The following is a 24,998-nucleotide window of genomic DNA, read 5'->3' on the forward strand; positions in this document are numbered from 1 at the left end:
AACCACAGATATTCAGATTTGCACAGATATTCTTGTATTGCACTTCTTTCCTAATGAATCTGGCAGCAGAAAGAGCCGAATGCCCAGACCACAGCAATATTTAGTACTAGTTTTGTTTATCTAACGATTAATGAATGCTGAATATATGCACATATCTACTCGCAAAATTGTGATACCTGACAACTGTGCTTAGCATCTCCATATGATGAGGTTAACGTGTTATTAATGGTATAGAATACCTCCTCACAACTACAACACCAGCAGTTACTCTGTGATAACCATTTAATCAATGCCAGCTTTATATAGTATTAATAAAAAAACTCCAGTATGTGTCCCTACATTCCTTCTAGATGATAAAAAGAAAAGTGTTCACATATGAACACGGACGCTCTTTTACGCAGCTCAAGCCCGAGTTCACACTTGCGGTGACATCAACGTGAGGGGCAGCGCATGCGCGCTGCGCAAAAAGAGCAAAGTCGAACTGGCCGCTCGGCCACAAAATAATATGATGGGCTTAGGTTAGTACTTAAGAAACGAAGATTTCAAAAAATTATTTATTAAAGCAGGCAACGATTCCAAAACATTATTCAGCACTACTATGTTTAACTTTTCATGCTGTTATATTTAAAATTGTTTCACATTTTGGGTAAACTGTCCCTTTAAATAACCTCCTGTGCCTGATCACAGTGTTATCTATATTACCCACGTGTACTTTCTGTCTCTTTGTGTTGAAAAGAGATTTAAAAAGCATGTGATAAGAGGCAGCCCTCAAAGGCTTAGAAATTAGCATATGAGCCTACCTATGCTTAGTTTAAACTAAGAATACCAAGAGAAAAAAGCAAATTTGATGATAAAAGTAAATTGGAAAGTCAATTAAAATTAAAGTCCTATCTGAATAATGAAAGTTTAATTTATACTTGACTGTCCCTTTAAACAACTTTCCAATTTACTTCTATTATCAAATTTGCTCCATTATCTTCTTATCCTTTGCTGAAGGAGAAGCATTGCACTGCTGACAGCTAGCTGAGCACATCTAGTTAGCCAATCACAAGAGACAAATTTCTGTTCTAGTTTGTTTCAAAGTATCTCCCATTGGTTCCTCTCTTGTGTATACTTAAGAAAAGAACTGGTTTAGTACCTCAGCCTTCTCCCTGTCACACTACCCTTCACATAGTTTAATTTACCTATATTGTCCTTCTTAGATTTTTTTGCCATTTATGTACTTAAAAAATGAAAAGACTTTTAGGGTTTGACTTATAATACTTTGCCATTAATCTTTAATTTTCAATGTTGGCTAATTTGAATGCTTTTTTTGCATGCTTTATTACATTCCTTATATATTTGGAATATTGAGTCTGTACTATTTTCGTTATATAATTTAAATGCCCCACATTTTTTTTCCTAATTTCTCTTAACACATTTTTATTTATCCACTTTGGCTTGGATTTATTTATTTTACTGTTATAACCATGTGGTATGTGTTGATATATATATATATATATATATATATATATATATATATATATATATATATATACACACACAATTTTAAATGTTATCCATTTATCCTCAGTGTTTGTATAAGAGAATTTAGCTTTCTTAAAATTAAAAGTTTTAGTTGAACCCTTATAACACTGCTTATGGAAAGTGATTTTAAATGTGACCATGTTATGATCACTGTTACCCAAATGTTCTTTGACTTCTATGTTTGATATTATATCTGTATTGTTTGATAGTACAAAATCCAATATAGCTTTACTCCTAGTTGGCTCCTCAATTAACTGTGACATGAAGTTTTCCCTAAAAACATTTAAAAATCGATCTCTCTTAGCTGTATTAGTAGTTTCATTGGCCCAGTTTATGTCGGGGGTAGTTAAAATCCTCCATAATTGCAGCACTAGTATTATTAGCAGCCTTTCCTATTTGCCTTAGTAGTTGAGTTTCATTTTCTCCATGTCACTAATGTTGGGGGGGGGGGGGGGGGCTTGTAGCATGTTCCTAGTAATATTTGTAACGTTTTTTCCTCACTCTTTATTTCAATCCACAGGGTCTCTACATTATTACTACCATCCTCTCCCCCAACACACATGCACCCATGTCATTCAGGTGCAATCCATTCTTACTGTATAAATTGTACCCAAGTGAAAAGTCAGCCAAGTGCTCTAAAAAGTCAAACCCCTCATTTTTAGAGAGCTGTTTGAGGGGGACCAGGGAGGTGGAAGGTTGAAGAGTCATCTACATTATGGAAATATTAAAAAGTAAATATTTATATATTTTTTAAATAATAAATAAAAGCCCTAAACTGCATACTGGTATACTGTCTGCTAGTACCTAAGATGATGGTGACCAGTGTGGGGGTGGAAAGAGAGCTGTTTGGGATGGATCGATGAGGGATCAGGGGGTGCGGGGTGTCAGGTGGGAGGGTAATAACTTCACTACAGCAAATATTAAACTTACAAGCTAGCAGTACATTTGTGGAGAATGTTTTACCTTTAAGAAGAAAACCCATGTATTCTAAATGTAAGTATTTATAGAGTACATATTTGTGTAGCTCAGTATTTTAATTACCAGTAACATTGTTTCCTCCTACAGACACATTTGTAAAGCTACTTGACATCCAGTTACTCACAGTCATTATATGGATCATTGTGTTTGTGTATCTACAAAATAATGATGTAGTATTCTGTGATAAAGTTAGAAATTACTCGCTTTTTACATTAGTTTTGCTCTCATTACAAATATATCTGTGTTGGTAAAATTATAAATACAAACAGTAATTAACTTACTCTTCATAGGCTGTCAATAGCTGCATTTCTGTTGGAACTTGATGCAGGCCTTTTTCTTGCAAAGTTGCTGAAAATCAGAAAGATTCTGGATTTAATTAATTAGACCACCTACAAAGTTATAATTATGTGATATAAAAGAAGCAAGAGTTTGGGGCTGTTTCAAAAGGATCAATGGAAGCTGCACAGGAAACTCTTGAGGACTGAACATGGACATAGTCTACATTTTCCCACTAACATTTGTTCTTGACTTTATATAGCTATTGGACAAGTTAAAGTGATGGTAAATTTAACTATTTTCAAAGACGTTTTTATAATCAAAAACACTTTAAAAATAAAAAGCAGAGCGATTCCTCTCTACGTAGCCAACTATCATGGTAAGTGTATGTCTAAAAGAGCGATTTCTGTTCCTGCTACTCTTAAAGGGACAGAATACTGTAAACTAGTTTTTCCCTTAAAGGGACACTAAACACCTGCTTAAGATTTTCTGAACTAACTGTGAAAAATAAAGACTGTGGAGATCTGTTCAGGGTATATACAATGTTAAACATGTTTTATAAAATAAGAAGCAGTTACTGTATTACAGATATAAAATTAAACTTTGTCCTCATATACTGCAATGCATTACAGTGAATGAGCATTGACGACTTGGCTGCCTTCAATAAGTTACATCAGTGAGAGAAGAAGCTGCCGTGCACACGTGTCATGTGACTGCAGTGCCTGTGTGGAACGCACGTTACAAGATGGCACCATAGATAGGAAAATACAAGCTGTTGATAAACATAGAAAATATGAAGAGTCTTCTTGAAGAGCTTGTAGTAAGATGAATATACATCATTTAGAACAGTGTATTAGATTATTTTGATTCCTCAGAAACAGTTTAGTAAATTTTAAGCAGGTGTTAAGTGTCCCTTTAATGTGTTTCCAATTACTTTTTTACAAACTGCAGAGTATAAAATGTATTACAATTTGCTATTTATGGCTTATTTGTGTATATGAATTAGCTGATTTTGTGTTTTGAAGCCACAACCTAATAAAATGGGTGGAACTTGTAGGTATAATCAGATCTCATTACTTTATCACATTGTGTACATATACATGCTTATTTATCTTATATCTGTCCGTAAACCAAAGACCAATACTTGGAGAGAACAATGGAAAATTAACATTTTATTACCTCATCTCTTCTATACCCATCTGGGAGTGTAATTTCATCTGCTGGCTGCGATTACACAGTTTGGACCTAAGGCCCAAAACTTTCAGAATAGGTGGGGATGCCACAGGCTAAATCAACTATTTAAAATGCTAATATAAGGGTAAAGGAAATACTTGTAAACAATTGAATACACTCCAGCAGGTAAAGTGGATCATTGGGAACAAATTAAAGGGAAGCAAATTTTTGAGTAAACTGTCCCTTTAAGCGTATTGCACCTTTAGGGAGGCCTAGAAGACCAATTAGGCCTTAATTGCAGTAGTATATATTAGCTCTGATTTGTAGCATGTGGTTGCCTGTGTATTGAGTTTACCTTGGCTCTGGCAATTTCTACTTTTATATTCTGGATTGATTTCTGCTTTCCCTGCCTATGCTTCTGTATTAAAGGCACAGCCTGCTCCAGAATTTTTATTGTTTAAAAAAATAGATAATCTCTTTATTACCTATTTTCAAGTTTTGCCATATATAACCAGCTCTGTTATATGAATTAACTTTTCACCTATGTGATTACCTTGTATCTAAGCCTCACCAGACTGCAACCTTATTTCAGCTATTTTGACAGACTTGCATTTTAGCCAGTCAGTGCAGACTCTTAAATAACTCCACAGAAGTGAGCACAAAGTTATCTATATGGCCCACATGAACTAGAGCTGTTTGACTGTAAAAAAAACTGTCAAAATGCACTGAGATAATTAGCATATGAGCCTACCTAGGTTTAGCTTTCAACAAAGAATACCAAGAGATAAAGCATATTTGATGATAAAAGTAAATTGGAAAGTTGTTTAAACTTGCATGCCCTATATGAATCATGAGAGTATAATATTTACTAGACTGTCCCTTTAACTTTTTGTTTGGACTGACTTGTTATTTGACTTTAGCCTGTTTGTGTATTCTGAGTTTGTTAAATGATTTGTACTGCTGTTCCATGTGAGGCCTTGACCTGGACTGTCTGACTTAGATTACCTTTACCCTGGATACATCTGCTATCAGGAGATGTGCATTAAGTAACTTAATAAACTTATCTAAGTTTATATTTGCATGGATTGTGAGACTAAACCTTTACAAATGTATGTCTTTCTTTGAAAAACAAAGTTAAAAATTTACAGTTACTTCTTAGTACTAAATTGCTGTTTGTTTTATAGGAGCTAGTTAAAGTACTAGAGAGAGTTAAGCTACTAAGTTTAGTCTCATTGCTCTCGTACACCTGGCCCTTGTTGAAACACTGTGTTAATGTTCAGTATATCTGTAAGGTGTGTGCTGAGCTAAGCGGCTCAGCCTTTGAGGAAAGTTTGTTTTATTCAAAACAACAGCCGTCAACCTGACACTGAGAAGACTGGTGCTTGGTCAGGAAAGCGGTTTGCTGTTTGTTATATAACGCCTAACAGTAGAAGGAACAGAAATCACTCTTTTCGGCATACATTATTATCATTAGACATACATTATTATATTATCATTACACCAGCAATGGGAGCTTCTGAGACTAGTTAAGCAGATTATCAGTGTGCAAGGGATCAGAACGCATTAGCAGCTCTGCAATGGGCTTTTTTTTTTCTTTTCTTTTTCTTGACGTGCCAAACAGCACATATTATAATGGGCTGCCATTCAACTTCAGAAAAAGAAAAAAAAGCTAGGTTAATAATGGGCAGATGAAGGTACTAGAATAAAAGGATGTAACATTAATGTATAATTTTGGGCGCATAAAAACGAATAGTTTATCATCAGTGGCGTCACTAGGGGGGGGCGGGGGGGGCGGGCCGCACCCGGGTGACACCCTCCAGGGGGTGACACCAAAAAAAAAAAAAAAATTTTTTTTTTTTTTTTTTTTTTTTTTAAATTTTATTGAAATTCAAAGAAATACAATGTTGAGATGCATAGATTATTTTATTAGAGGCTGGCATTTGTGAACATTAGTGGGACTGGGGAAGTTGTAGACACACAATTTTTTTGCCCCTTGAGCCAGTGCTGCAATTTCAACAAATAGTTTTCCCGGCTGCTTTTGCTTGTTTGTACTTTGCTCCTCCCCTGCCCAATTTCACTATGAATGTTGTGGGTGTGCCGTGGGGCTTGCAAAGTTGCGCTGCTAGCCTAAACCTGCCTGCCTATCTGTGCTCACTGCTCAGTGACATGCGGCTCAGGGCTGTGCACTGACAGACTTGGAACAGAGTCAGAGAGCAGAATTTTCATAGTTTGCGTGCCTAAACCTTTTCTTCAGTGATTTATTTTAGAGTGCTCTGTTTATCTTTCATTTGATGTTCTGCTGAGCCAGGGAGCAGCTCTAGGCATGAGCTTCCTAATTAATGCAGTGCAGTTTACATATTTTGTATGTGTGTGTCTGAGTTTTTGTGTGTCTCAGTGTTTTTGTGTGTGTGTTTTTGTGTGTGTGTCTGAGTGTGTTTCCAAGTGTTTGTGTGTGCATCTGAGTATGTTTTTAAGTGTGTCTGAGTGTTTGTATGTGTGTTTGCCTGTGTTTTTGTGTGTGTCTGCTTTCTGGGGGGGGGGGGTGACACCATGACTTACCGCACCGGGTGACACCAACCCTAGTGACGCCACTGTTTATCATTAAACCTTATAATAAAATGTAATGTTTATTTAAATTATTATTTAAACAATGGGCAAATATACCATCACTTTAATGCAATACTAGACTATATATTATGTCTGATTTTCTATTGCATCTATCTAAGGAACACTGTCTTAATAATTTCTCAGAAAAGCTGTATGCAGATCCTAGCATACCATACATTGTATTATTATGTTGCTGGGCCATTTTTTTTACATTTACAAATGTTGACCACTTTTCTTCACTCTACGAAACATTAAACATTAGATTTTGCACAAACAATTTTTAGCATTCTTTTTTATTAAAAGTAACATTTTTATATCAAATATAATAACATTCTGATGTTGGTTTTACCAGTCCTTCATGTAAATTTTGTTCTATAGCAACATTTAGGCCCTCCATTTAATGGGCTGCGTATGCAGCTCTGGGGGCTGATCGCTGGGCGCTCACATTAGTGAGCCTTCAGCCAAAAATTAGGAAGCAGCGGTCATCAGACAGCAGATTCCTAACCAATATGCCAGCTATTAGCAGGCAGATTAAATCACCCCGAGTACGTTCACCCCGGGGTGATTGACAACCCCTACTTGCCTGCCATTGGGCTAGCGAGAGCATGGGGTGGCATTTCACAATCAAACGCTTGTGAAATGTAATACACGGCCAGCGTTTTGCAATCCTGGGCAGACTGGTTCACGTGAACTCTCCGCTTTGGGCGCCTTTTGTTGTAGTTAGAGAGCTGATTGGACAACAATTCAAACCGTAACTATTAGCTCACAGAAAATGTACTTTTGATGTAGGCGGTGGAGTGCGGGTTATTTGAATTTAATTAGTATATTAAAAAGTAAGTTATAGCGCATCTTCATTACATCTGATAAATTAAACTCCATCTAAAATATCACTAACATTCCAGATCTGTTTATATAATTGGGAGAGTTTACCATCACTTTAACATGTCTTACAATAAACTTTATGAAGATTTTTATTAAAATCTATTATGTGTCATGCATATATCTTGCCTAAATAAATACATGGCAAAATAGTAAACATTTATCTGATTTTCCAGATGAAAATAAAAATTGCCAAGGCTAAACATTTTTTTCCTGTAAAATAATGATTATGGTATTATTATCAGTATATAATTGCAGGAATATTTATAGGGATAAGAAACAGTACTCCTTTAATAAAAATAAATTTGTTAAAGGGACATTGTACACTAGGGGCCTGATCCAATATGCAGCGTCACCCGCAAAAGCCGGCGACGCCAAATATTGAGCTGGTTTGGTATCCTATATATGGCGTAACCTAGAAGTTACGCTCGTATATTTCACCCTTCGGCCGTAGTTTTTTGGCCCATAGAGTGATATACCAAACCCACGCAGTTTGGTATCCAATATAAAGGACAAAGGACTTACGTTGCGAAAATGGAGAAATCTTACTCCATTTTCACCTCGCCACAAAATGCAGGCATAGTAAGCCTTACGCTGAGTATTGGAGCCCCGTAACTCCCTAAACTGCCTGCAAAATAAAACCTAACACAACGCATGCGCAATGTCTAGCTGTCAACCGCAATCCCCCACCGCAATACCTAATAAAGTATTTAACCCATAAACTGCCGCTCCCAGACCCTGCCGCCACCTACATTATATGTATTACCCCCTAATCTGACCCCCCTACACTGCTGCCACCTATAATAACTATATTAACCCCTAATCTGACCCCCCTACACCGCCGCCACCTATTTTAAATATATATACCCCTAATATGACCCCCCTACACCGGCGCCACCTATTTTAAATATATATACCCCTAATCTGATCCCCCTACACCGCCGCCACCTATTTTAAATATATATACCCCTAATATGATCCCCCTACACCGCCGCCACCTATATTAACTATATTACCCCCTAAACCTAAGTCTAACCCTAACACCCCCTAACTTAATTATTATTTAAATAAATCTAAATAATATTAATATTATTCACTAAATAATTCCTATTTAAAACTAAATACTTACCTATAAAATAAACCCTAAGATAGCTACAATATAATTACATTGTAGCTATTTTAGGGTTTATATTTATATATTTATTTACACCTAACACTACACTATCAATAAATTAAATAAACTACAATTATCTCAACTAAAATACAATTAAATACACTAAACTATATTACAAAAAACAAACAAACACTAAATTACAAAAAATAAAAAAAGATTACAAGAATTTTAAGCTAATTACACCTAATCTAAGCCCCCTAATAAAATAAAAAAGCCCCCCAAAATAATAAAATTTCCCTAACCTAAACTAAATTACAAAAGTAATCAGCTCTATTACCAGCCCTTAAAAGGGCCTTTGCCGGGGCATTGCCCCAAAGTAATAAGCTCTTTTACCTGTAAAAAAAAGAACAACCCCCCATTACAACCCACCACCCACACACCCCTACTCTAAAACCCACCCGATCCCCCCTTAAAAAAACCTAAGTCTAACCCCCAAGTGGTCCTTACCTGTCCTGAAGACCGGCGGAGATGGTCCTGTTCCAGGCGGAGAAGTCTTCTTCCAAGCGGCGACCTCTTCTTCCAGGAACCAGCCGGCGCGGAGCAAAGGAGTTGAAGACCGATGACCACGGAGCTGAAGACCGGCGATGCTGGAACTGAAGACCGGAGCCATGGAGCGTGGAGGATCATCTTCATACGATCTCCTCTGTACACTGAATAGGAATTCAAGGTACGCGATTAAAAATGGCGTCCCTTGAATTCCTATTGGCTGATTTGAGCCTTCAAATTCAAATCAGCCAATTGGATGAGAGCTACTGTAATTCTATTGGCTGATGTGAATAGCCAATAGAATAAGAGCTACTGTAATTCTATTGGCTATTCAAATCAGCCAATAGAATTACAGTAGCTCTCATCCGATTGGCTGATTTGAATTTGAAGGCTCAAACCAGCCAATAGGAATTCAAGGGATGCCATTTTTAATCGCGTACCTTGAATTCCTATTTAGTTTACAGTGGAGATCGTATGAAGAGGATCCTCCACGCTCCATGGCTCCGGTCTTCAGTTCCAGCATCGCCGATCTTCAGTTCCAGCATTGCTGGTCTTCAGTTCCAGAGTGGACGGTCTTCAGCTCCGCGGTCATCGGTCTTCAACTCCTTCGCTCCGCGCCGGCTGGTTCCTGGAAGAAGAAGAGGTCGCCGCTTGGAAGAAGACTTCTCCGCCTGGAACAGGACCTTCTCCGCCGGTCTTCAGGACAGGTAAGGACCACTTGGGGGTTAGATATTTTTTTTTAAGGGGGATCGGGTGGGTTTTAGAGTAGGCGTGTGTGGGTGGTGGGTTGTAATGGGGGGGGTTCTTTTTTTTTACAGGTAAAAGAGCTGATCACTTTGGGGCAATGCCCCACAAAAGGCCCTTTTAAGGGCTGGTAATAGAGCTGATTACTTGTGTAATTTAGTTTAGGGTAGGGAAATTTTATTATTTTGGGGGGCTTTTTATTTTATTACGGGGTTTAGATTAATGTAATTAGCTTAACATTCTTGTAATCTTGTAATTGTTTATGTTTGTAATTTAGTGTTTGTTTGTTTTTGTAATATAGTTTAGTGTATTTAATTGTATTTAGTTGAGATAATTGTAGTTTATTTAATTAATTTATTGATAGTGTAGTGTTAGTTGTAATGGTAACTTAGATTAGGATGTAATTACTAATTATATTGTAGCTATCTTAGGGTTTATTTTATAGGTAAGTATTTAGTTTTAAATAGGAATTATTTAGTGAATAATATTAATATTTATTTAAATAATAATTAATATTTAAAATAGGTGGCAGCAGTGTAGGGGGATCAGATTAAGGGTATATATATTTAAAATAGGTGGCGGCGGTGTAGGGGGATCATATTAGGGGTATATATATTTAAAATAGGTGGCGGCGGTGTAGGGGGATCAGATTAGGGGTATATATATTTAAAATAGGTGACGGCGGTGTAGGGGGATCAGATTAGGGGGTAATACATATAATATAGGTGGTGGCGGGGTCCGGGAGCGGCGGTTTAGGGGTTAATACATTTATTGTTAGGAGTGAGAGGGGGGATTGCGGATAGAGGGGTATATGTGTCGGGCTATTTTTGGGAGGCGTGTTAGACAGTTCCGGGATATTTTATACTTTAGTTAATTTTTTTTAGGCGTCAGCAGTTTCTAAAGTGCCGTAAGTCACTGGCGACTCCAGAAATTTGTACTTACGCTTATTTCTGGACATCGCTAGTTTGTCTGACTTACGGCACTTTAGCAACTGCCGGCGCCGTATATGTGATAGCTCGATGTGCGAGGTCAAACTACGGGCGGCACTGAAACCTGCGCCGTATATTGGATCTCACCCTAGATTTTTCTTTGCATACATTTTTTGTAGATGATCCGTTTATATAGCCAATCTGGTAGTATTTTTATAAAAATGTAAAGTTTTGCTTATTTTTTAAGAACATTGTACTAATTTTCAGACTCCTAGGGAAGGGGGGAGATGGAGAGTGTCTGCTCTATTTGTTTACCCAGTCCCTTTCAGTGGGTGTCCCAGACTACCTCATCAGCAGTGCTAAACTGGGAGCTTCTAAATAAGTTTTTAAAAGGTTTTATACTGGATTTCTAGATTAGTATCTGTGCATATTCTTCTTTATAGTAGTGCCTATCACATGCAGTTATATGAAAATTGGTGTTTACTGTTCCTTTAAAACAAACTTAACAGAAACAGAAACATAATGTGCTAAAACTTGTTTTCTGGCAAAATAAGCACTTAGAAATTTTCAGTTTAACCACAGCCTATAGTGACATAAGGGAGTTGACATGCTGAAAACTGAAAGGGACATAAAACCCAAATATTTTCTAATCAGATAGAGCATATCATTTTAAACATCTTTCCAATTTACTTCTATCATCAAATTTGCTTCATTCTCTTGGGGGTCAATTTACTATTGTGCGGATGGACTTGATACAATGTAGCGTATCATGTCCGCCGCACATCGATAAATGCCGATAGCATACGCTGTTGGCATTTATCATTGCACCAGCAGTTCTTGTGAACTGCTGGTGCAATACCGCCCTCTGCAGATTTGTGGCCAATCGGCCACTAGCAGGGGGTGTCAATCAACTCAATAGGGCTGATTGCTGTCTGTCACCTCAGAGGTGGCGGACGAGTTAAGGAGCAGCGATCTTAGGACCGCTGCTTCTAAACTTCCACTTCAGACGGAACTGAAGCGGAGTGGGTTGGAAGCAGCATCCGCTGCTTCATAAATCGACCCCTTGGTATCTATTATTGAAGGAGCAGCAATGCACCACTGGGACATAGCTTAACACATCAGGTGACCCAATGACAAAGGGCATATTGTGCAGCGACCAATCAACAGCTAGCTCCCAGTAGTGAATTGTTGCTCCTGAGCCTACCTAGGTAAGCTTTTTTAACAAAGGATTTCAATAGAGTGAAGAAGATGAAATAATATAAGTAAAGTGGAAAGTTGATTAAAATTGCATGCTCTGTCTGAATAATGAAATGTTGACCTTACTGCCTCTCTTAATTGCATTCTGTCCTCTTCTGATCATGGGCAAGAAACTGGATTCCTGTTATTGTTCAGTAAATGCTAGAGAAAGCCAGCTCAATTTACTCTACAAGATTTATGACATCAACCTATATATGCCTTTCTGTAGAGACCCCAGTCACCTTGTGGGGCAGTGACAGGGAGTAATGGGCCCTACAAAAATAAAGTTTAAAAAATAAATAAAATAATTTTAAAATGAGAAATAATACACATTGCAATTATTTTTATTAAGTCTAACCCAATGCTTAGTGTTTTTCTTAATATAACAATGCAACAAAGTGGTTTTACATCCATTAAAGGGACATGAAACCAAAATGTTTCTTTCATGATTCAGAACTTTCTAATTTGTTTTGTTCTCTTGGTATCATTTGATGAAAATGATACCTTGATAGGCTCAGGAGCAGCAAAGCATTATTAGAAGCTAGGTGTTGGTTGGTGGCTGCACGTATATGCCTCTTCTTATTGGCTCACTTGCGGCTAGATTTAGAGTTCGGCGGTAGCCGTCAAAACCAGCGTTAGAGGCTCCTAACGCTGGTTTTGGGCGCCCGCTGGTATTTGGAGTCAGTGATTAAAGGGTCTAACGCTCACTTTACAGCCGCGACTTTTCCATACCGCAGATCCCCCTACGCCATTTGCGTAGCCTATCTTTTCAATGGGATCTTTCTAACGCTGGTATTTAGAGTCGTTTCTGCAGTGAGCGTTAGAGCTCTAACGACAAGATTCCAGCCGCCTGAAAATAGCAGGAGTTAAGAGCTTTCTGGCTAACGCCGGTTTATAAAGCTCTTAACTACTGTACCCTAAAGTACACTAACACCCATAAACTACCTATGTACCCCTAAACCGAGCTCCCCCCACATCGCCGCCACTCGATTAAAAATTTTAACCCCTAATCTGCCGACCGCCACCTACGTTATACTTATGTACCCCTAATCTGCTGCCCCTAACACCGCCGACCCCTGTATTATATCTATTAACCCCTAACTTGCCCCCCACAACGTCGCCGCAAGCTACTTAAAATAATTAACCCCTAATCTTCCGACCGCAAATCGCCGCCACCTACGTTATCCCTATGTACCCCTAATCTGCTACCCCTAACATCGCCGACCCCTATGTTATATTTATTAACCCCTAATCTGCCCCCCACAACGTCGCCGACACCTACCTACACTTATTAACCCCTAATCTGCCGAGCGGACCTGAGCGCTACTATAATAAAGTTATTAACCCCTAATCCGCCTCACTAACCCTATCATAAATAGTATTAACCCCTAATCTGCCCTCCCTAACATCGCCGACACCTACCTTCAATTATTAACCCCTAATCTGCCGACCGGAGCTCACCGCTATTCTAATAAATGTATTAACCCCTAAAGCTAAGTCTAACCCTAACACTAACACCCCCCTAAGTTAAATATAATTTTTATCTAACGAAATAAATTAACTCTTATTAAATAAATAATTCCTATTTAAAGCTAAATACTTACCTGTAAAATAAATCCTAATATAGCTACAATATAATTTATAATTATATTATAGCTATTTTAGGATTAATATTTATTTTACAGGCAACTTTGTAATTATTTTAACCAGGTACAATAGCTATTAAATAGTTAAGAACTATTTAATAGTTACCTAGTTAAAATAATAACAAATTTACCTGTAAAATAAATCCTAACCTAAGATATAATTAAACCTAACACTACCCTATCAATAAAATAATTAAATAAACTACCTACAATTACCTACAATTAACCTAACACTACACTATCAATAAATTAATTAAACACAATTGCTACAAATAAATAAAATTAAATAAACTATCTAAAGTACAAAAAATAAAAAAGAACTAAGTTACAGAAAATAATAAAATATTTACAAAGATAAGAAAAATATTACAACAATTTTAAACTAATTACACCTACTCTAAGCCCCCTAATAAAATAACAAAGCCCCCCAAAATAAAAAATTCCCTACCCTATTCTAAAATACAAATATTACAAGCTCTTTTACCTTACCAGCCCTGAACAGGGCCCTTTGCGGGGCATGCCCCAAGAATTTCAGCTCTTTTGCCTGTAAAAAAAAACATACAATACCCCCCCCCAACATTACAACCCACCACCCACATACCCCTAATCTAACCCAAACCCCCCTTAAATAAACCTAACACTACCCCCCTGATGATCTTCCTACCTTGTCTTCACCATGCCAGGTTCACCGATCCGTCCTGGCTCCAAGATCTTCATCCAACCCAAGCGGGGGCTAGACATCCACTGAAGAAGTCCAGAAGAGGGTCCAAAGTCTTCCTCCTATCCGGCAAGAAGAGGACATCCGGACCGGCAAACATCTTCTCCAAGCGGCATCTTCTATCTTCTTCCATCCGATGACGACCGGCTCCATCTTGAAGACCTCCAGCGCGGATCCATCCTCTTCTTCCGACGACTAGACGACGAATGACGGTTCCTTTAAGGGACGTCATCCAAGATGGCGTCCCTCGAATTCCGATTGGCTGATAGGATTCTATCAGCCAATCGGAATTAAGGTAGGAATTTTCTGATTGGCTGATGGAATCAGCCAATCAGAATATAGTTCAATCCGATTGGCTGATCCAATCAGCCAATCAGATTGAGCTCGCATTCTATTGGCTGTTCCGATCAGCCAATAGAATGCGAGCTCAATCTGATTGGCTGATTGGATCAGCCAATCGGATTGAACTTGATTCTGATTGGCTGATTCCATCAGCCAATCAGAAAATTCCTACCTTAATTCCGATTGGCTGATAGAATCCTATCAGCCAATCGGAATTCGAGGGACGCCATCTTGGATGACGTCCCTTAAAGGAACCGTCATTCGTCGTCTAGTCGTCGGAAGAAGAGGATGGATCCGCGCTGGAGGTCTTCAAGATGGAGCCGGTCGTCATCGGATGGAAGAAGATAGAAGATGCCGCTTGGAGAAGATGTTTGCCGGTCCGGATGTCCTCTTCTTGCCGGATAGGAGGAAGACTTTGGACCCTCTTCTGGACTTCTTCAGTGGATGTCTAGCCCCCGCTTGGGTTGGATGAAGATCTTGGAGCCAGGACGGATCGGTGAACCTGGCATGGTGAAGACAAGGTAGGAAGATCATCAGGGGGGTAGTGTTAGGTTTATTTAAGGGGGGTTTGGGTTAGATTAGGGGTATGTGGGTGGTGGGTTGTAATGTTGGGGGGGGGGGTATTGTATGTTTTTTTTTACAGGCAAAAGAGCTGAAATTCTTGGGGCATGCCCCGCAAAGGGCCCTGTTCAGGGCTGGTAAGGTAAAAGAGCTTGTAATATTTGTATTTTAGAATAGGGTAGGGAATTTTTTATTTTGGGGGGCTTTGTTATTTTATTAGGGGGCTTAGAGTAGGTGTAATTAGTTTAAAATTGTTGTAATATTTTTCTTATCTTTGTAAATATTTTATTATTTTCTGTAACTTAGTTCTTTTTTATTTTTTGTACTTTAGCTAGTTTATTTAATTGTATTTATTTGTAGCAATTGTGTTTAATTAATTTATTGATAGTGTAGTGTTAGGTTAATTGTAGGTAATTGTAGGTAGTTTATTTAATTATTTTATTGATAGGGTAGTGTTAGGTTTAATTATATCTTAGGTTAGGATTTATTTTACAGGTAAATTTGTTATTATTTTAACTAGGTAACTATTAAATAGTTCTTAACTATTTAATAGCTATTGTACCTGGTTAAAATAATTACAAAGTTGCCTGTAAAATAAATATTAATCCTAAAATAGCTATAATATAATTATAAATTATATTGTAGCTATATTAGGATTTATTTTACAGGTAAGTATTTAGCTTTAAATAGGAATTATTTATTTAATAAGAGTTAATTTATTTCGTTAGATAAAAATTATATTTAACTTAGGGGGGTGTTAGTGTTAGGGTTAGACTTAGCTTTAGGGGTTAATACATTTATTAGAATAGCGGTGAGCTCCGGTCGGCAGATTAGGGGTTAATAATTGAAGGTAGGTGTCGGCGATGTTAGGGAGGGCAGATTAGGGGTTAATACTATTTATGATAGGGTTAGTGAGGCGGATTAGGGGTTAATAACTTTATTATAGTAGCGCTCAGGTCCGCTCGGCAGATTAGGGGTTAATAAGTGTAGGCAGGTGTCGGCGACGTTGTGGGGGGCAGATTAGGGGTTAATAAATATAACATAGGGGTCGGCGATGTTAGGGCAGCAGATTAGGGGTACATAGGGATAACGTAGGTGGCGGCGGTTTACGGAGCGGCAGATTAGGGGTTAAAAGTGTAATGCAGGGGTCAGCGATAGCGGGGGCGGCAGATTAGGGGTTAATAAGTGTAAGGCTAGGGGTGTTTAGACTCGGGGTACATGTTAGGGTGTTAGGTGCAGACGTAGGAAGTGTTTCCCCATAGGAAACAATGGGGCTGCGTTAGGAGCTGAACGCTGCTTTTTTGCAGGTGTTAGGTTTTTTTTCAGCTCAAACAGCCCCATTGTTTCCTATGGGAGAATCGTGCACGAGCACGTTTTTGATGCCGGCCGCGTCCGTAAGCAACTCTGGTATCGAGAGTTGCATTTGCGGTAAAAATGCTCTACGCTCCTTTTTTGGAGCCTAACGCAGCATTTGTTTGAACTCTCGATACCAGAGTTAAATTTATGGTGCGGCCAGAAAAAAACCCGCGGAGCGTTAACAGCCCTTTTACCGCCAAACTCCAAATCTAGCCGTTGATGTGCTTAGCTAGCTCCCAGTAGTGCATTGCTGCTCCTTCAACAGAGGATAACAAGATAATAAAGGAAATTTGATAAAAGAAGTAAATTGGAAAGTTGTTTAAAATTGTGTGATCTATCTAAACCAATAAAGAAACATTTTGGGTTTTATGTCCCTTTAAAGTTTTAGGTTTTCCACAAAAAATATTTTTTCTTCCAAAGTTCTGATTATAGGCATCCTAAAGTGACTGTAATCACCTTGTAATTATAAGACATCTCTGTGGTGTTTCCATAGAATAACATATCAGCCAAGTCTTAATGTTTTTAAAACAAATTAACATCCTTTTAGCACTTCTTATAGCCAAACTCCATCCACAATTTGCCTTATTTGGATGAGCCAATCTGGGCTTTGGCTTGTTGCCAACAAGGTTAGCCAAAGTCCTAAAGTTAGAATAAAGTGAATGATTTTGCAGTTGTTAGATTATATAGCCAATAAGAAACAGATATGTAGCAGAGTTAGTCTTGATAAGGGTGTATTCCAAGTTTTTAGAATTAGAAATTGCTCAGTTTTCAAAGGTGTTTACTGTCCATTTAATGCCTTTTCTTATCTGCAGTTTACTTCCTATAACTAAATATAGTTTTCCACCCCCCATGCGTCTAAAACCTGCAACCTTGAGCTAGGTTTTTCATTAAAAGTAGATAAGCTAAGGAATTACAAAGTGTTTCTTTAGACATTACAAAACCGTACACTGTTCAGAGTTCATAGTCTCTTCAATTAGGTATTCTTAAATATTTTCTTTACTTTTCTGCAATGAGTAAACTAACAAAAGACTTTGAACTCAGCTTCCTAAACTTTAAAGATTTCATCACAGGCAATAATTCAAATTAGAAATCGCAGTCACATGTTAGAAACTACAAAAAAATCTGTTACTACAACTTGTGTTTTTTTCAATGTATAATACTCAGAGGTTGAAAAATATTTAGCTACTTTTTTAAACTTAGATCACAATCCTTCAGAAAAACTTACAAGTGGAGCGCTAATGAACGCTCCCGCTCCAGAGTTAATTGCGCTAGAAGTAAGCTTTTTGTGCTAGTTGTGTTGCGCTTGTATTATGAGTTGAAAGTAAACTGTTTTCGCTCTCGCACTAACCTGACGAGCGCAAAAAGCCAAACAAAGAATATTGTGTGCATGTTCACGTATTCCCGCATAGAAGTGATTTAATGTGATTGACCCTTAGTTATTTTCTTTAGTCAGATAAGACCTCTGATTTGCTTTTAATTAATTTACAAAGAATCTTTTGGCTAGATTACAAGTTTTGCGTTATGAGTGAAAAAGCTTCATAACGCTGATTTTTCACTACCGCTGCTATTACGAGTCTTGCAGGTATAGGTGTACCGCACACTTTTGTGGCCGTAACTCAACGTAACTACCGCACCTTTCAAAAAGTCCTTTTGCAATGGGACTTCCAAAGCACCGGTATTACGAGTTTTGCCTGGGAAGCCAAAAATTGAGCGGTACAGCCTATACCGTCAAGATTCGTACCGCCATCTAAAGTCAGTAGTTATGTGTTTTACGTTACAAATCTGTAGCATAAAACTCACAACTAAAGTGTCACAAAGTACACTAACACCCATAAATTACCTATTAACCCCTAAACCGAGGCCCTCCCGCATCGCAAACACTAAAATAAAATTATTAACCCCTAATCTGCCTCTCCGGACATCGCCGCCACTATAATAAACATATTAACCACTAAATCGCCGCACTCCCGCATCGCAAACACTAGTTAAATATTATTAACCCCTTATCTGCTTTCCCCAACGTCACCGCCGCCACTATACTAAAGTTAATAACCTCTAAACCTAAGTCTAACCCTAACACCCCTAACTTTAATATAACTAAAATAAATCTAAATAAAAATGACTATCATTAACTTAATAATTCCTATTTAAAACTAAATACTTACCTGTAAAATAAACCCTAAGCTAGCTAAAATCTAACTAATAGTTACATTGTAGCTAGCTTAGGTTTTATTTCACAGGCAAGTTTGTAATTATTTTAACTAGGTAGACTAGTTAGTAAACAGTTATTAACTATTTACTAGCTACCTAGTTAAAATAAATACAAATTTACCTGTAAAATAAAACCTAACCTATCTTACACTAACACCTAACATTACACTACAATTAAATCAATTACATTAATTAAATACAATTAACTAAATTAAAAATAAAAAATAAACACTAAATTACACAAAATAAAAGAAATTATCAAATATTTAAACAAATTACACCTAATCTAATAGCCCTATTAAAATAAAAAGCCCCCCCAAATAAAAAAAACCCTAGCCTAAACTAAACTGCCAATAGCCCTTAAAAGGGCCTTTTGCAGGGCATTGCCCCAAAGAAATCAGCTCTTTTATCTGTAAAAAAAATACAAACAACTGCCCAATAGTAAAACCCACCACCCACACAACCAAACCCCAAAATAAAATCCTATCTAAAAAACCTAAGCTCCCCATTGCCCTGAAAAGGGCATTTGGATGGGCATTGCCCTTAAAAGGGCATTTAGCTCTTTTCCATTGCCCAAACCCTAAGCTAAAAATAAAACCCACCCAATAAACCCTAAAAAAAAACTAACACTAACCCCCTAAGATCCACTTACAGTTTTTGAAGACCGGACATCCATCCTCATCAAGCCGGGAGAAGTCTTCATCCAAGCGGGCAGAAGTCCTCAACGAAGCCGGGGGAAGTCTTCATCCAAGTGGGCAGAAGTCCTCAACCAAGCCAGGAGAAGTCTTCATCCAAGCGGCAAGAAATGGTCCTCCAGGCGGGCAGAAGTCTTCATCTAGACGGCATCTTCTATCTTCTTCCTTCCGACACAGAGCTGCTCCATCTTCAAGACATCCGGCGCGGAGCATCCTCTTCTGTCGACGGCTACTGAAGAATGAAGGTTCCTTTAAGGGACGTCATCCAAGATGGCGTCCTTTGAAGTCAGATTGGCTGATAGAATTCTATAAGCCAATCGGAATTAAAGTTGAAAAAATCATATTGGCTGATGCAATCAGCCAATAGGATTGAGCTTGCATTCTATTGGCTGTTCCAATCAGCCAATAGAATGCAAGCTCAATCCTATTGGCTGATTAATAAGTGTAATGTAGGTGTCGGCGATGTCAGGGGCAGCAGATTAGGTGTGTTTAGACTCAGGGTTTATGTTAGATTGTTAGGTGTAAACATAACTTTTCTTTCCCCATAGGAATCAATGGGGCTGCGTTACGGAGCTTTACGCTCCTTTATTGCAGGTGTTAGGCTTTTTTTTAGCCGGCTCTCCCCATTGATGTCTATAGGGAAATTGTGCACGAGCACGTAAAACCAGCTCAAAGCAGCGCTGGTATTTGTGTGTGCGGTATGGAGCTCAATGCTGCCATATTGCCTGCTAACGCCGGGTTTTTGCAAACCTGTAATAGCAGCGTTATTAAAGGTGAGCGGTGGAAATAGCGCAAAACTCGTAATCTGGCCGTGTGTTAGGTAATCCTAATTATATTTTAAAGGGAGACTAAACACCTTCTAATTATATGTCACCTTACAATTAAATAAAATATCAGCCAAGTGAAAGCATTTCTAAAATAAATTAACATCTGGTTTGCTATTATTGTTTTTCATTAGCCAAACTCCACCCACCACTTGCCTTATTTGAAGGAGCCAATCTGGGCTTGCTTCTGCAGAAAACAAGGCTAACTATGTTCATTATGTTAGTATAGACTGCAATGATTTGCAGATATCAGATGAAGCCAGTTAGGGAAATATATGTAGCAGGGCTAGCCTTGAAAAGTCTGCAGTGTGCATTTCCAAGTCTGAGGAATAAAAATACACAATTTTCAAAGCTAAAGAAAAGTGGGCAAAATAAATAATGAAAGAATATTGCACTTTGGTTTTAATACACATAACTTAAAATGATATATTGAAATATCAAGGTGTTTACTGTCCGTAAGAACTAATCCAAGTTTAATTTATTACATACCTGAGCTGTCATCATTTCTTTTGATCCCTTTATCTTCTTCACCATCTTTCTCACCAAATAAACTTTTCAGAATAGCATTAGCAATGGGCAGCATCATGGCGGTGGATGCTGTATTGCTCAGCCACATCGAGAGAAAAGCAGTGACCATCATCATTCCTAAAATGAGCCTTAAAATAGGTATATTAGTTAGTTTTAGTCATTATTTACAGTGATTTAGAAGCTCAATCTCAACAAATCTCACAAGAGCACAAGTGTTCTAGATATATACTCCAAATATCCCTGGGATTTTAAAGAAGGTTAAATCAATAGTCCATCCAGCACCTGTGTATTATTTGGAGGGTGCAAACCTATTTGGACAGTACAAAATAGTCCAACATACATAGTTCATTTAAATTTAACAGCAGAATTTGTTTTACTCTGCAGGGGGCATGATTAGTGTCTTTTGATTGCAACTTTTTGTATTCTTTGAAGGGAATAAGATATTTTGAAGAAAAAGAATTGATATTTTAAATTATGTTGTAACAACCATCTGTTATCTCACAGACTGTAAACTAAGGGCCCAATGTATTGAAAGGCGGGCGGACAACTTCTTAACATGCAAAGCTGTCTACCCACCTTTGCTGCATACGGGCAGCGGATCTGTAAGTCCACTGGCCCATATGTACCATTACACACTTCGATGAGTGTAATGTCAGACCCTTCAATCATGCGAATCTCGGGCTGTCAATCACAAAGAGCGAGCAAGCTCTTTATGATTTCTCTTTTCCACCTCTAATTACCGCTGCTTCTTATATTGCGGGAAGCAGGCTCGCATATGCGAACCTGCCCCTCAAGTGCTCTGGAGTAGCTCTCTCTGCTTCATAAATGGAGCCCATAATGTGCTAGATTACAAGCAATATAGCGACTGAGCAAATGAACCTGCATATTACAAGTTGAAAGTAAACAGTTATACTTGAGCGCAAAAAAAAATATATTATCACTCCTGAAGTCATAGCATAAAGTGTAAGGGTTAAAAACATTTTTTTGACCAAACACATCATAAACATCACAAAATAAACTATTCCTTCATATATACACTTTCTGATAAAAAAAAAGTATATAAACATTAATATTTTTTTTATAAAGGTTAAAAGGGATATGGTATGTGGCGAGGTAATTGACTGGAAAGGGCTATTATGTATATTTATATATATATATATATTTAAATATGTGTATGTGTGCATATACAGTACATTGTAAAAACAAAAATAGGAACAGGAGTGCACAAACGCATCTAAGTGCAGATTAAAGAGACACTTTTAATAATGTAGTGCCCTATTACAGAAATAATGTAGTGCCCTATTACAGAAATGCACTCACAATTTATAAAATAAAAAACAGCTCTAAATTACTTCACTCGACGTACGTTTCGTTCCAAACGTACGTTGAGTGAAGTAATCAAGAAGGTCTCTGTGAGGCTACAGTAGTGTGCTTGTAATCTATAACAAGCATAACATGGCTTGAGGGCCGATTTTAGGTATTTTTATTGTATTTTGAAGGTCTTGTACCCATGCTTTGTATCCTGTGAATTACGGACATACTGAATACTTCTCATAGAGAAATCCACAGCTTGTCACAAAGGCACCACTTACGATGGGTGTATAATCACACCTCCCACTTTGAGCCACTTGGAAGGACTTTTACGGGTCTAAGGACATACAATTGGCCAGGCTGGAAACACACCCCTTCTTGTGATTGGTGGATACGCTGACTTGGGCTACTCTTTACTGGGGAGAAGACGTCAGAGCGGGTTTGCAGTTTTAATAACTCTTGTCACAGAGCTGTTTTATATTTTATAAATTATGAGTGTGTTTCTGTAATAGGGCACTACATTATTAAAGGTGTCTTTTGAATCTGCACTTAGATGCGTTTGTGCGCTCCTGTTCCTATTTTTGTTTTTACAGTTTTCTACGCAGAGTTCATGATGGGACTCTTTTAAAGGAGCAGCCATCCATATCCACAAACAACCACTATTGGAACATTCCTTTATCCATTTTTATGGACTGATTTTTGGGTTGTGTAAGATTTTCTTCCTTACGTGGGGGATTTTAAGCAGACCCTGTGATCATTTAACATTGGTTTTGAGTGTTGTTGTATACAGAGATATATTGTTGTGCGATTCATCTTGTATTATACATTACAGAATAAGTATCCACATAGGCACAATTTTTATATGCTTTAGTGCAGCGCCTAGTATACACTTACTTTTCTTTCTTTACTGTCTTTTGTCATATACAGTACATGTGTGTGTGCGCGTATATATATATATATATATATATATATATATATATATATATATATATATATATATATATATATATATATATATATATATATATATATATATATATATAAAAAACATGGGGTGGGGTCAGCACTCTCAGGCCGGACCGGGTACACATCCCATGACCCTGCAACATGCACAGCCCTGGGTGCAAACCAGCACTCTCAGGAAGCTGTACTGTCACCAGAGCCACAGGCAGTTAACCCCAGTCAGGCCTGGGTGCAAGGCCCAAACAAGGAAAATTACAAAAAATAATATTTTTTAATATAAACACACAGAAAAAGTCCATATATATATATATATATATATATATATATATATATATATATATATATATATATATATATATATATATATATATATATAACGTTTATTTATGTGTATATATTTGCAAATATGTTTAGATACATATATATATATATATATATATATATATATATATATATATATATATATATATATATATATATATATATATATATACACACACACACACACACACTTTTGAGCCTGTTCCAGTCAAATACCTTGAAACATGAAAAATCAATGTAATATCCTAAAATGTATTTTACTGTTTTTTTTAATATAAATAGTTTCCAAAGTTATTCACTTAGAAGAACATTTTCATTGTATTTTTAAACATATATACAGTGTATATATATATATATATATATATATATATATATATATATATATATATATATATATATATATATATATATATATATACACATACATACATACATACATACACACCTGTATATATTCCTATAGATATTCAGGTAAAGATAAATATTTTGCAAAAAAATAATCATATCTATAGAGCAATTAGGTTTAAAAAATAAAAAAATTTTTTGTCTATGTGTAGAACATGGAATGGAATGTAAAATATTCATAACTACCTTAAGCTTTAGTGCTGTTGGTCTTATGTGGTATCGGTTTAGCATGCCCCAAAGAAGTCTATGGGAGATAATGTTAGTGTGGTCGCAATATCCGAAGTCCTGAAGTTAGCGCATCATACTTTTGCTCTAGTGCTTTTAACTTTCAACTTGTAATAGGTACGCTAACCCAACTGCGCTAATCTTTACTTTGAGCGCAGTTAGAGTGCAAGCAAAAAAATCAGTATGCACGCCACTTGTTATCTGGCCTATGTGTTCATTACCATATTCTATTTGTAAACAAATTCCTTTGATTTACTGTTAAACCTCTGCAAAGGAGTTAAATACATAATTATTAACAAGCAGCTACCTTGCTCCTGTGTCATTCCTGAGCAGAACAACCAGGTTATTGGTTGACATATACGCAGCTCCTGACTCATTGTGTCCTTCTCATTGAGTCCACAGTAAGGGCAGTGTCTAGGTGTGTGACTTTAAAGGGACATGAAACCCAAAATGTATCTTTCATGAGTTAGGTAGAACATACAATTTTAAACAACTTTACAGTTTACTTATATTATCAAATTTGTTTCATTCTCTTGGTATCATTTGTTGAAAGAGCAGCAATGCACTACTGGTTTCTAACTGAACACATGGGGGCCTATCTATCAAGCTCTGAATGGAGCTTGATGCCCCGTGTTTCTGGCAAGCCTGCAGGCTCACCAGAAACAGCAGTTATGAAGCAGCGGTCACAAAGACTGCTGCTCCATAACCTGTCTGCTTGCTCTGAGCAGGTGGACAGACATCACCGGAAATCAACCCGATCGAGTACGATCGGGTTGATTGACACCTCCCTGCTGGCGGCTGATTGGCCGCGAGCCTGCAGGGGGCGGCGTTACACCAGCAGCTCTTGTGAGCTGCTGGTGCAATGCTGAATACAGAGAGCGTG

General features: G+C 37.5%; 1 protein-coding gene across 1 annotated transcript in view; it reads right to left on the reverse strand.

The window, feature by feature from the left end:
* Positions 1-24,998, reverse strand: part of SLC13A3 (solute carrier family 13 member 3) — an 86,228-nt gene that overhangs the window by 58,985 nt on the left and 2,245 nt on the right. The window contains exons 2-4 of the mRNA XM_053693641.1: positions 20,852-21,018; positions 2,787-2,853; positions 713-715 (exon numbers count right to left, since the gene is read on the reverse strand). Coding sequence (XP_053549616.1) covers positions 713-715; positions 2,787-2,853; positions 20,852-21,018 — 237 coding nt within the window. The remainder of the gene's footprint in view (positions 1-712; positions 716-2,786; positions 2,854-20,851; positions 21,019-24,998) is intronic.

Source organism: Bombina bombina, chromosome 1, assembly GCF_027579735.1.
Source record: "Bombina bombina isolate aBomBom1 chromosome 1, aBomBom1.pri, whole genome shotgun sequence".
Lineage (NCBI taxonomy): Eukaryota > Metazoa > Chordata > Amphibia > Anura > Bombinatoridae > Bombina > Bombina bombina.